The following is a 12,140-nucleotide window of genomic DNA, read 5'->3' as shown; positions in this document are numbered from 1 at the left end:
CTCTCCCTCTCTCTGTGTGCGCTTGTGCGCGCCCCTCTCTCTCTCTCTCTCCGTCTCTCTCTCTCTCTCTCTGTCTCTCTCTCTCTCTCTCTCTCTCTCTCTCTCTCTCTCTCTCTCTCCCTCTCCCTCTCCCTCTCCCTCCCTCTCTCTCCCGGGTCTCTGTGCCGCGCGCTGTTAGTGTGAGAGAGGAGCAGCCGGCGGGTCTGTGCTCTGCTCGGCTCACTGCTAGCAATGGCGCTGCGGGCTGGCCAGCTCTTTCCTCCGTGTCTAGTCGCGGTGGCTTTGTTATTACTCGCTAGGCGACCACAGTTTGGACTTTGTTGTCCGAGTCGCTGTTTATGCTTCCGAACCACCGTGAGATGTATGCACCTCAACCTGGAAACCGTACCAGCAGTCTCTCCTCAGACTACCATTCTGTAAGTAGCTTTCCCCCCCCTTAAATCTAACGGGAACTAACCCTGTGGGCACAGCAGAGGGGAATGCAATGAATGCTTCTCTCTAGACCTCTAGCCTCTACTAAACTTCTACCTCGCGTTAATAATAATAATAATAATAATAATAATAATAATGTCAACACTATTCAAACTTTTTTTTTCTTTCTTTTTTTTTTTTTTTGTATTTCCAGCCACTCACTGAAGTTGAAATGAAAACAAAGGCTGGTTGAGATAGCGGGTCCTTGTTATTTACACTGTCTCAGGACCTTTTTTCAACAAGTTGTGACACCTGCCAATGAGTTCAGCTGTTGGCTGTAGAGGTTAATGAACAGGGCTTTTTAGGGTCACACAGCTGGTGAAGTGAGCCGCGAGCAATGTGGAAGAGGTTAGGCTCTTCAGTTAGCTCCATGCATAAAAGAACACACTGCATTCATACTCCTAATGTGATGGAAATGCATTGTTATACTTCCAAATGGATCGGATCTGAATGTCACTTGGGTGTGTTGTGTTATGTCATGTTTTGGAGGAACATTTTTCTTTTTTTTTTCCTGTTCTTTTTTTTTTTTTTTTTTTTTAAATTTTTTACAGTGGATTTTAATTGTGATAGAGGCATGATGAGGGGCAGATTCTTGACTTGCTTCCTTCCTTACGTCAGAAAAAAGGTATCATTGTGTTTTGTTCCATGTTTGACTTCTGAGATGAAAGGAAGGAAATACTTGTCACTTGACAGTCACTTGTGAGTGTGTCCTGGATGGCAGGAGCTCTCTGTCTCTGTTAAACAACCCCCCCCCCCCCCCCCCTCTTTTTTTTTTCTTTTCTTTGACACAGAAAGGCCACAAAGCTCCAAGGGTCTGTCCAATCCTCCCAAATATGTGACATTCTTTGTTTGTAATTGGCTGCTGCGGATCTTGTTGTGCGTTTCAGTCCAATAATGCATGGACCTATAAATAGCTTCATTCAGCCTGTGAGTACAGAGGAGGGAAAGGGGGGGGGGGGGCAAAGGGGGCAACTCAGCCAGCCTGAACCACACCAGCCACTGCAGCATACTGCACAATTAGCCTCCCAACATCTGGGTCAACCCACAAGCTTGGGTGCAGCCCTGCCCAGCCCAGCACCAAATCCCCCCCCACCACCAAAAAAAAAAAAAAAAAGGAGAGATGAAAGTATCACCCTTCACCACAGCAATGAAAGGCTTGTTTAGGTTATTTTCTGTAGGATGTGTCTAAATCTGTTTCAGGGCCGATCAGAGCAGGAGAACATGCAGGCGAGCTTTGAAGCTGCAGCCACTTGTCGCCTTTTTCCTCCCCGCTCCGCTCGGCTGTCATGTCAGGACATGAACCACCCAGCTCCTTACTTCAGCCTTCCCCTTCTTTAAGGCCTGTATAAAAAACGTTCAACTAAATACTGCCAGTCCTCCGCACTGGCAAAAACACCAAACTCGAGTTCACCCAGGCAACTGCTGATCAAATTAAGCCTCATAACATGGCAGTCAGAGCGGATTCAGCTCGCCCTCTAACACAGGAGCTCTGTGTGGAAGAGAAAGAGAGTCCAACAACTTCTAAATCCCAAGAATATGTCTTATTTTTTTGGACTTTTTCTTGCTTTAAATACGGCTAAATATGTGTGAATATAGGGATTGCATTCCTCCAATCAGCTGGCAGGATTTCACACTCCTATAATTGGGTTTCTAAGGATGTAAAAATCATATTATAAGACATAAGTTCACTTATTTTTCTGTTTACTGGCATGCTATTACAGATATGTTCTTGCTTGCATGATTCATACGTGATTAAATGATATTTATTATCAAGTTTATCCTTCATATACTTTATTTGAGCATTAGGGAGAGCATTAGGATTTTTTTCTTCCAGGCTCGACTCACACAAGCAGAGATGTTGCTTATCTTTGTTATGTCTATCGGATTTTCGAGCAGCAATAAAGACATTTTTACCTCCTTCAGCTGAGATGATGGATGACTCACCATAGATTTCTACAGGCTGGGAAACCTCTGAGTCATGTGTTTGTATCCATAACATTTCAATCAATGTAAGCATCTGTACGTTTGGTGAAGACACACTTTGCGTCTTTGACCTTCTCCAAAGTCAAAACATCTCTCTCTCTCTCTTTCTCTCTCTCTCTTCGTCTCCTCCGGTCGCTGCAGCAGAGAATCAAAAAGTCTTGGCTCGGAGGTTTCAAACTGCACATGGGCTCCGTGCCAAGAGCTTTTCTACATGACACTTGGACCAAGGAACATTTACTTTTTTTCCCCCCTCCCTCAGGTTTTTTTTTTGTTTTTTGTTTTTTTTGCCTACATTTGTTTTTCAGCTGTTTTCTCTGAGGACTATCTGTTTGAGGCATGATAGTAAATTATGTTTCCCTCTCTGTAATGACACCGCTGCTGCATATCTTCTTCTCAGGGATTCGGGGCGAGTTTTTCGGAGAAATGATGACTTTTTCACATTAGCATTATTCTTCCGACATCACATTCATACCGGTTGTTCGTACCGCTCTTTGTATGACCTGCAGTATTAAAGCTCGCTGGTGGAACAGATGTGCCATAATTGGACATTTTTGCAGTAATTCATTTAAGTCATTTTTTAAACAGAAATGCCACTCTTCTCTAGTTCCAGCATCAATGTGAACATTGGCTGCTTTTTATATCACTGTAAACTGAATATTGTTGAGTTTTGAAGTGGTGATCAGACAAAATTAGATATTTGATGATGTCACATCGGACGTTTTTCTATATTTTCTGACAAATTTTCTGAAATCAATCTGCACAATAATCAATCACAGGCCTGTCACAATAATTACAGACTTATCATACAATAACTTAATTACTAACATCATCATGTCTATATATGGACTTATCATATGATACATGGACATGAACTTGATCTTTTTTTTTTATCTCAATATTGCCACACTTATTCTGTCCCCAACCATAATGGCAGTCTGTGTTTTTACACTGCCATCCTTGTATTATAGTGCTATTATATAATCATTATATCAGTGGTATAAAATGATCTTCAAATGACAATAATATTGTTTATCGCGATTATTTCTGACACAATATATCGTCCAATAAAAGCAGTTATCGTGACAGATCTACTCAGTAATGAAAATGAGCATCAGTTGCAGCTTTAGTCTTGTTTTTAAGATGCTTGAGTGTGACATTTTGTCATGTAACTGTACAGATGTTATACTATATGTACAGCATGTGCCTACACAGCTGCAAACAGCGCAACTCTGTTAATGCATTACTTTATAAAGTGACTTATTGTCGTCTTTCGTTGCTCAAGTTTAGTGCTTGTATTTCAGCTGCGTGAGGAAATTCAGTTGCTTTCTATTATACTGTGATGAATGAGGTTCTTAAGCAGTTATAAACCATTATAAACTATTTTGGAAATGTGTACTTCACTGAAGCTCTCAGACAGACAGAAAGATGCAATTGTTGTTTGTGTGCGGCTGTCGGTTAAGTAGCTGAGCGTCCAGATCATAAGTGGAATCTGGTGTGTAGGGGGGGGGGGGGGGGGGGGGGCAGGTCAGCCGGTGAGTCAGGTCACAGTGTCACTATGCTGTCACACATTTTTGCACCCCCCCCCCCCCCCCCCCCCCCCCCCTTCCAGCCAGCCCCCTTCCTCTATCCTATCTGAATGTCTTAGTCTTAACACGGTTCACCCCTCACCCCACGCACCCACTGCACTGCCCCCCACCTACTACAGCAGCAGCACCAGCGGCGACGGCCCACTCTGACTGAGTGACAGTGTTAAGCGAGTCAGGGAGGGAAAGTGGAGTTCCATTGTGTGGAATTTGCTGCAGTCAGGCTTTGTGAGGCGCTCAGTCTCTGCAGCATTATGGAATGCAAAGCCAGAAATCCCCGAAGCTTTGCTCATTTGCACAGGGAGATTGGGCCCAAGATAGTTGTTGAAAGGAACTCTGCTGGCCCCCTTCCTGTGCTGTGCCCATCCAAAGCAGGACAGCTGCTGAAGTTTTTTTTTTTTTTTTTGGGGGGGGGACACTGTTTCACATTTCTGTTCAATTAGTTCCTGAAAATCTCTTGAATAAATTCTGGTTATTATAAAACCCTGGGTCTTATTTGACTTGTCATGTTGGCAGTACACTGATGAAATGACTGCTCTGTAGAATTAGGTGTACAGCCAGTTTTCAGGGTTCTTCACACAGAGCCAAGACAACTTCTAACAAATGAACTCATAAAAATCACATGAAGCATATTGTGATTATTGTCATTAAAATAAGTCTCAGTTAAATCTTTTTTTCTGTTTTGCGAGCAGATTTTATTGCTGCCCTTTTTATTGTCTGATTTAATATCCATAAAGCCCTTTGTAAAGCTTCTCTTACATTTATAGAAGTCACAGCTATAAAAAATAAAAACTGTAATATTTCCGGATGTTTTCAGCTGCTTCAGTATCTCTCACCTTCTTGGCCTGAATTTTGGAATTCAGTAACAAGAAGTAACAAGCGCCACGCTAGCGGCTCTGAACTGAGGCACAGTGGTGCTCGGTCTTGAAATCACAGCTGTATTTAAAGAGCTTGATGCAGCGCTGCCACTCAGCTCAGCTGCCAATTTGTCCCACAGTTTGTGTCCACCAGCAGCGGTCCCTCCTCCCCCTACAGCCCAAAACTAATGTCCCTCATCGACCAGCAGCCTTGTATTATGGACTTTTAATCCACGATTAATTTTAGATATGTTAAATGTGTGCAGAGTCTACTTATTTTTTAATGTGCATGATGTCATCTCTTAATGTAAAGTCTCTGCGTGGAGCAGGAACACACAGACAGCAGAGAACACCTCAAGCAAGAAAGCTTTATGTTTTATGTGCTTTAATTCAAGTTAATTGGCACAATTGTAACTATAGTAACGTGCTGCTGTTGAGTACAAGTTATCGTCTTAGTTTAAGGTGTTAGCGTTAACTGTGATGAATCCTCTGGGCAACATGGGTTGGAGAGTTGGTTGCTACACTTCTGTAAAACACAGACTGCCATTATGGGCCAGGACAGAATTTACCTTTAATTCCATATAAGCGTCGATGAGGTCAAAAAAATGATCGACGTCATGTCCATGTATGATATGATAAGTGCAGATAGTGCAGTCCACTAATGACAGCACTCAAGAGTATTTAAGGTCACAATGACCTGTTACAGTCTGTGATATGAACTGAAGGAGACAGGAGACCAACGGCTAGTAAAGCAAGCTAAAGAGACTGTTGTGTCTTTATGACACTGTGGTTATAGACAAAAGATTAGATAAGAGTTACGTAACTGTTACTGTGCTCAACAATGAAAAGGCTCAAGATGACAATAAGTTGAGTTGCTCATGTTTGATGGTGTCTGACTTATGGAGCTATCTTCTGTTTTTAGACACATAGAGGTTGATTTGTCTATAGTAACGTACTTAATCCTTAATTTATCATCATGAATCTACCATGTCCGGTCACTGATCATTCACAGCTGGGATGAACCAACGGTGAAGGAAATCTTACACGACAGCTTAATGATCAATAGTTCCACTGATTGTTACCAAACTCATGTGTATTGTATTCGCACTGTGCCTCCAAGCTCTCTTTGGTCAGCTTTCTGTTGTAATAGTGGCTTCTCTCTTACTTGCCACCTAAAATAGAACCGGATCTTACTTAACGCTCAACAATGCGTTCCCCTTGTATTCATTTCATTTGTATGACTCTCTACTGTCTCCGTAGGACTTTCTGATAGGCTCTCGTAGTGCCCCAGCACCAGCGCTCCCTCGACAAGAAACTAAATCCTTGTCATTTTTTTTTTTTCGAACACAGGATGCGTTTCAATAGAGAAGCACCGCAGCCATGTTTGGAGATCCTGGTTCACTGTTCACCTCCAAACCGAGCGAGAAGCCAGCCATGTTCTTGTTTAACTAAGAATGACTCACGCACGTTCGACAGTCCTTGGCAAAGCCCGCTTGGGCATGTGTCACAAAGCCAAGCGACTCCTCCGACTACAGAGTGATAGAGAGAGAGAGAGAATGGGAGATAGAAGGAGAGAGAGAGAGAGAGGGGAGAGGTCCACACATGGCACTCAGATGCGAGCAGAATTGGGCAGCGGCCAGCTTCGCTCGTTGTCCTGACTCAGACAAGAATTTACAGAAACCTCTTCTGAAATTTTTCCCTCGCAGCTATAGTCCACATTTGCAGAGCTCAGCATCATATGATCTCTGTTTGCTCTGTGAATACTCAAGAACCTTCACACTATACGCATGCTAAATGCCACGGTCACACACATGCAGAAGTGTGGAAGGCAGATGTGATTCCCCCCCCCCCCCCCCCCCCCCCCTCATTAGCGTTGTGAGGGTGGTTAATTATTTAGCAAGTGCACACATCGATTGTTGCACGTGTCTTTGCGCCGCCTTCTCTTTTTAATGCAGAGATTGGCCGTATTAGTCTTATTCACACCATTGCATGCAAGGTTCGGTGGACACATGTTGCTGTCGAGAGCATGTTCTGCATCCGTTCACTGCGCTATCTGCTTCTACAGGTGGAACTGTGCACGGATTCACTCATTTCTGCAGCTTTTCCAGTTCCAGTGTCCGGCTTTCTCCTCACTACCATCACAGCGTTGTCGTTAGATGGTCAGAGGGAGTTCAGAGCACCTGTGTGGCTACAACTAACAAAATGCCAAAAACTGAAAACATATAAAGCAGTGAATAATTAAATAGACCAGACACAAGATAAATATCTGCAGATTTAAAAAATCACAGGCCAGTAACCACAGAAGGAAATGTCAGAAGCTTGGCAGTGCCACACAGAGCTGTGGCTCCTGCCTGTTGCTCTACAGCACCATTTAATCATTTTACAGGCTTTACTGTCCCGCCAAGAATAAGATCCTCATAAAACATTGAATCACTTCAGTTATTTTAAAATCCAATTGAACTCAATCATTAAATGAACTAATATTACACTGACTATTTGGCAGCTTTAATTCAGGCATGCTAGTAATTATTTTGGCCTCTAATATTATGAATTGATTAACCTGTTGTCCAAGTCTCATGTCTGTTGGAATAAAGTCTTGGTGGGAAAGTTTATTATGGAAGCCAGTAGACACATGAGGGATGGAGTTGTTATCACGCAGCCCATTTGCTCAGAGGAATGAACTGGATAGGTTACATACTGGATACAGTGACAGCAATAACAGCATCAGGTCTCCTGGTGTTGTCATCATGACATCATTGTATCAGTGTCAGTGTGTGTCAAATCTCTTGAGGAGTGACATGGTTGACAGAAGAACTTTTACAAGGTCTACAAAGTAATGAGGCATTGGGGGAAAACATTCACCTTTGAGTTCAACATACTATTGAAATATGAAATCGGACGCATTAAATGAAGGCCTCCCAATGCTTTTAGGAGGTGAACTCGCTTTTATGTTTTCCATAATGCCATTGCATGCTGTTTTGTGTTCACTTCAGTCTGTACTGAGCTCAGCTGCTGTGAATACTAAACATGACGACTGTAAAATGTGACTTTATTGTACTAAATGTGTCAATTCCTCGAGTAGAGGAGAGGAGAGCAGAGTAGACGAGAGGAGAGGAGAGCAGAGGTGAATAGAGTACAGCAGAGCAGAGTAAAGTAGAGCAGAGCATAGTAGAGCACAGTATAGCATAGCAAAGTAGAGTAGAGCACAGTAGAGCAGAGCATAGTAGAGCAGAGCAAATTAGAGCACAGTAGAGCAGAGTAAAGCAGTGCATAGTAGAGCACAGTAGAGTAGAACGCAGCAGAGCAGTGTTGAGTAGAGCAGAGTACATTAGAACACAGTAGAGTAAAGTAGAGCAGAGCACAGTAGAGCAGAGTACATTAGAAAACAGTAGAGTAAAGTAGAGCAGAGCACAGTAGAGCAGAGTACATTAGAACACAGTAGAGTAAAGTAGAGCAGAGCACAGTAGAGTAAAGTAGAGCAGAGCACAATAGAGTCGAGCAGAGTAAGGTAGAGCAGAGCACAGTAGAGTAGAGTAAGGTAGAGCAGAGCACAATAGAGTAGAGCAGAGTACGGTAGAGCAGAGCACAGTAGAGTAGAGTAAGGTAGAGCAGAGTAAAGTAGAGCAGAGCAGAGTAAAGTATATCAGAGCAGAGTGAAGTAGAGCAGAGTGACGTAGAGCAGAGCACAGTAGAGTAGAGCACAGTAGAGTAGAGCAAAGTAGAGCAGAGTACATTAGAGCAGAGCAGAGTGAAGTAGAGCAGAGTACATTAGAGCAGAGCAGAGTGAAGTAGAGCAGAGTACATTAGAGCAGAGCAGAGTGAAGTAGAGCAGAGCACAGTAGAGTAGAGCACAGTAGAGCAGACTAAAGTAGAGCAGAGCACATTAGAGCAGAGCACAATAGAGTAGAGTAAAGTAGAGCAGAGCACAGTAGAGTAAAGTAGAGCAGAGTAATGTAGAGCAGAGCAAAGTAGAGCACAGTAGAGCAGAGCACAGTAGAGCAGCGTAAAGTAGAGCAGAGCAAAGTAGAGCACAGTAGAGTAGAGCAGAGCACAGTAGAGTAAAGTAGAGCAGAGTAATGTAGAGCAGAGCAAAATAGAGCACAGTAGAGTAGAGCAGAGCACAGTAGAGCAGAGTAAAGTAGAACACAGTAGAGTACAGTAGAGCAGAGTAAAGTAGAACACAGTAGAGTACAGTAGAGCAGAGTAAAGTAGAACACAGTAGAGTAGAGCAGAGCAGAGTTAGATGTTAATAGTAATGCATTGAGCAGTCAGTAGTGAACTGTTCCTGTATGGAGCAGAGTAACAGAGTGTCCCTGACTCACCCCTGTGCACTCACTGGACCTGCACTTTCATCTCAGACACAGTGTGCCCAAAACACTGCAGGCAGCATTGTCTCCTCTAAATAGGTCATTCTAATTATCTTTGGAGAAACGTAAGGTTTGAGTTTAGTTTATGCCAAAGAGCTGCAGTGCAAACAAAGGACCATCATGGTAAAAATCATGTATTAAAAAAGCAAAAACAAAAACAAAACTCTGTTTCACTATATTTTAATTAAAAACAATAATTTTCTTTGTTTCTTATCAGCATGGCATGTTACATTACGGGCCCACCATCCTGTGTGGATAAATGACACATGTCTTTGTTTTCAAAAAATAGGGGGAAAAAAGAAATTAACTGATCTTTTGTTCCACGCTCACAGTATCAGTGCTATTGTTGTCAGATTCCCATGGCTCCCTCATTAGTGAAGCCAGAGAAGCTGTTCACTTTTCAGGGCTTTTTGTTTAGACTAAAACTTAGACCGGTCTGTCAGCCCCTCCGCAGGGTTGTCCGCCTCACTGTTTTATAATTCCCTCTGGCACGCCGCCTTCAAAACACATTAATGGGAGTTAAAAGACTTGGTTTAATAAGTCCTGGAACAAATACCATAAAACGTTCAGCGGCCTGCGCTCGTTTTTTGATGACAACATCCCAGCAGTGTCCGGTCCCTCTATGAACTATTTGCTGAAGAATGTCTGTACTTTATGGACTGACTCCTCCCCAGCTTTTTTCTTTTTTTCTTCTTCTTCTTCTTGGACGATAAATCATGAAAAAGCTGATTTATAGAGCATCTCCTCTGACTAATTCTCATTACTTCCTGTTTAATTGTTGTGAGCTCTGCTACTAGTGTGGGATTAGTGCAGATGATATTCTCTGGGTTATGATGGATGAGGGGGGGGTCAGAGGGTTCTGGCACACACACACACACACACACACACTCACTCACACAGTTGTTATTAACTTGATCTGAACACAACACAGTCACTCACACAAACACACACACAGTACTCTTCAAGTCTCACTCACTCCAACCCGATAGCACTCACAGCATACAGTAATATCAGCATGATGATGTCATCAGCTCCAATACTTCCAGTTCACTGTGGTCAGCTGAGCCGCGCCTCCTCCTCCTCCTTCATCAACAGCTGATCAGCTTTAAACACACACCCACACGCATACCACTGCCACACACAACACTGGCCTTGACCTTATTTAGCCTTCTCTATTAAAAAAACACACACACACACACAAACACACAAAATAACACACTCACATTCATCCACTCCGCTCAGGGTAAATTATCGTGAGTGTGCGCCGTTTGAGATCAAGATAAAGCCTCATCATCCTTCCACTTCCCCTCAGCGTGGAATCACAGCCATTGAATCATTTCTCTCACATGGGTGCTGCTTGAACCGGCACGTAGACCCCGCTGCTTCGCCCCCCCCCCTGTCACCTCCCCTTCAGAGCCGGAGGCAGGTATGCAGGAAGGACAGCCCCTGCCTCAGCACGCCTGCACTCTGCACCCTGGGCCCGCTGCCTGGAGAGAGATGTTTTCCCCTAAGGGTGCTGCACCCATTCAGATCCCTTATTTTCTTCTCATAAAAAGACCCTCACCTCCTTTTGACAGCGTATTTCAGCCTCATCTCGACATTAACGAAGTTTTCTCACCCGCTCGAGGGGACGCCAGAAACAACAGCATCATCACAACCGAAGGACACACAAAAAAAGAAGCTCTTTTGAATGGATCGCACCAGCTTAAGCCTATATGAAAGGAAGTCAGCATATGAAAAAGCAAGACTGGCTCTCATTGGATCCACATGTGAGGGCTTTTATAGAGCGAGTGACCCATAAACATTTCACTGGCTATGAAATCAGTAGATTTTTGTTATTTGAGCCGCTTTTTTTTAGAAATATAAGAAGACAAAACTCAAGAATGTATAGCTTTATGGCTCTTTGGATGTGGTGCATAAAAGGGGGAAATAACAACATGAATGCAGCAACTGAATTCAATCTGCACGCTTGAGATGAACTTCACAGCATGGAAGTTTGTATTAGATATCACTGAATAGAAAAGGAGTAATGTTTTAAGATTTTGGCGTGTTGACAGTTTTGCATAATCAGAGGGGTACGTTACGTCTGTGTGACCCAGTCTCACAGTATTTACTTTGTAAGGTCATTGGCTGAGAAGAATGCTGGTAGAGAGTGCAAACTGTTACCGGGGGAGTTGAGCTTTCTAGAAAGAGTTGGGGGGGGGGGATTGTTGGAGAGGTTGATGTAGTTCTTCCTCTCCCTCAGCGCAGTGCAGCGGTAAATCTACTTTGTGGTTCCACCCCCAGAATGCTCTCTTCAAAGTCTTCATCAACGTCTTTGTCCGGAGGTGTTTTTCAAGCAGGCTTTTCTCCCACAATACCACGCTGGGTTAAATAATGCTCATGCTGTTGATTAAAGCACCAGTAAAGACTGTAAATGAGTGTGGAGTGTGAATGATTTTAGGAATAGTGGGGCCCCTCTTATGAATGACTGGTTCCCATGGATGTATTATAAGAGCTGGATACCGGACTAAAAATGGCGCCCATTCAGTCCTACGAGATTTGCTCAGCTGGTGCATACACTAAAAAAGGTTTCTAGCTTCCTAGCATAATAATTACATTATTGACTTATCTTACAATAACGCATTATCATCATCACTTCGAGCCTTTTATTTTGACACTATACATTAGTAGCTAAGAAAGCTATTCATGTCACATTGGCTAAGCAAGTAGTGTCCTCCATTCCTCACTGTGTACGTCCTGAGTGGAGACAATAGATTGAGTCATAATTGACCTTGTCTGCAGTTTGAGGTGTCTTGTCAACAGTTTTACAGACGTCTCTTTTACAATGGTGGTCTGTGGAGAAAATTATTTTTGGGCCGCAAGGGAATTTTTCAAAT

The 12,140-nt window shown here is 43.2% G+C and overlaps 1 protein-coding gene across 2 annotated transcripts in view; it reads left to right on the top strand.

Annotated features, from left to right (window-relative positions):
• Positions 1-231: 231 nt before the first annotated feature.
• Positions 232-12,140, top strand: part of LOC134000805 (peroxidasin) — a 51,727-nt gene continuing 39,818 nt past the window's right edge. For both annotated transcript variants that reach the window (XM_062440291.1, XM_062440290.1), the window contains exon 1: positions 232-416. In XM_062440291.1, coding sequence (XP_062296275.1) covers positions 232-416 — 185 coding nt within the window. The remainder of the gene's footprint in view (positions 417-12,140) is intronic.

This window comes from Scomber scombrus, chromosome 19 (genome assembly GCF_963691925.1).
Source record: "Scomber scombrus chromosome 19, fScoSco1.1, whole genome shotgun sequence".
In the NCBI taxonomy this organism is placed as follows: domain Eukaryota; kingdom Metazoa; phylum Chordata; class Actinopteri; order Scombriformes; family Scombridae; genus Scomber; species Scomber scombrus.
This window is presented reverse-complemented; position numbering and strand designations above follow the sequence as displayed.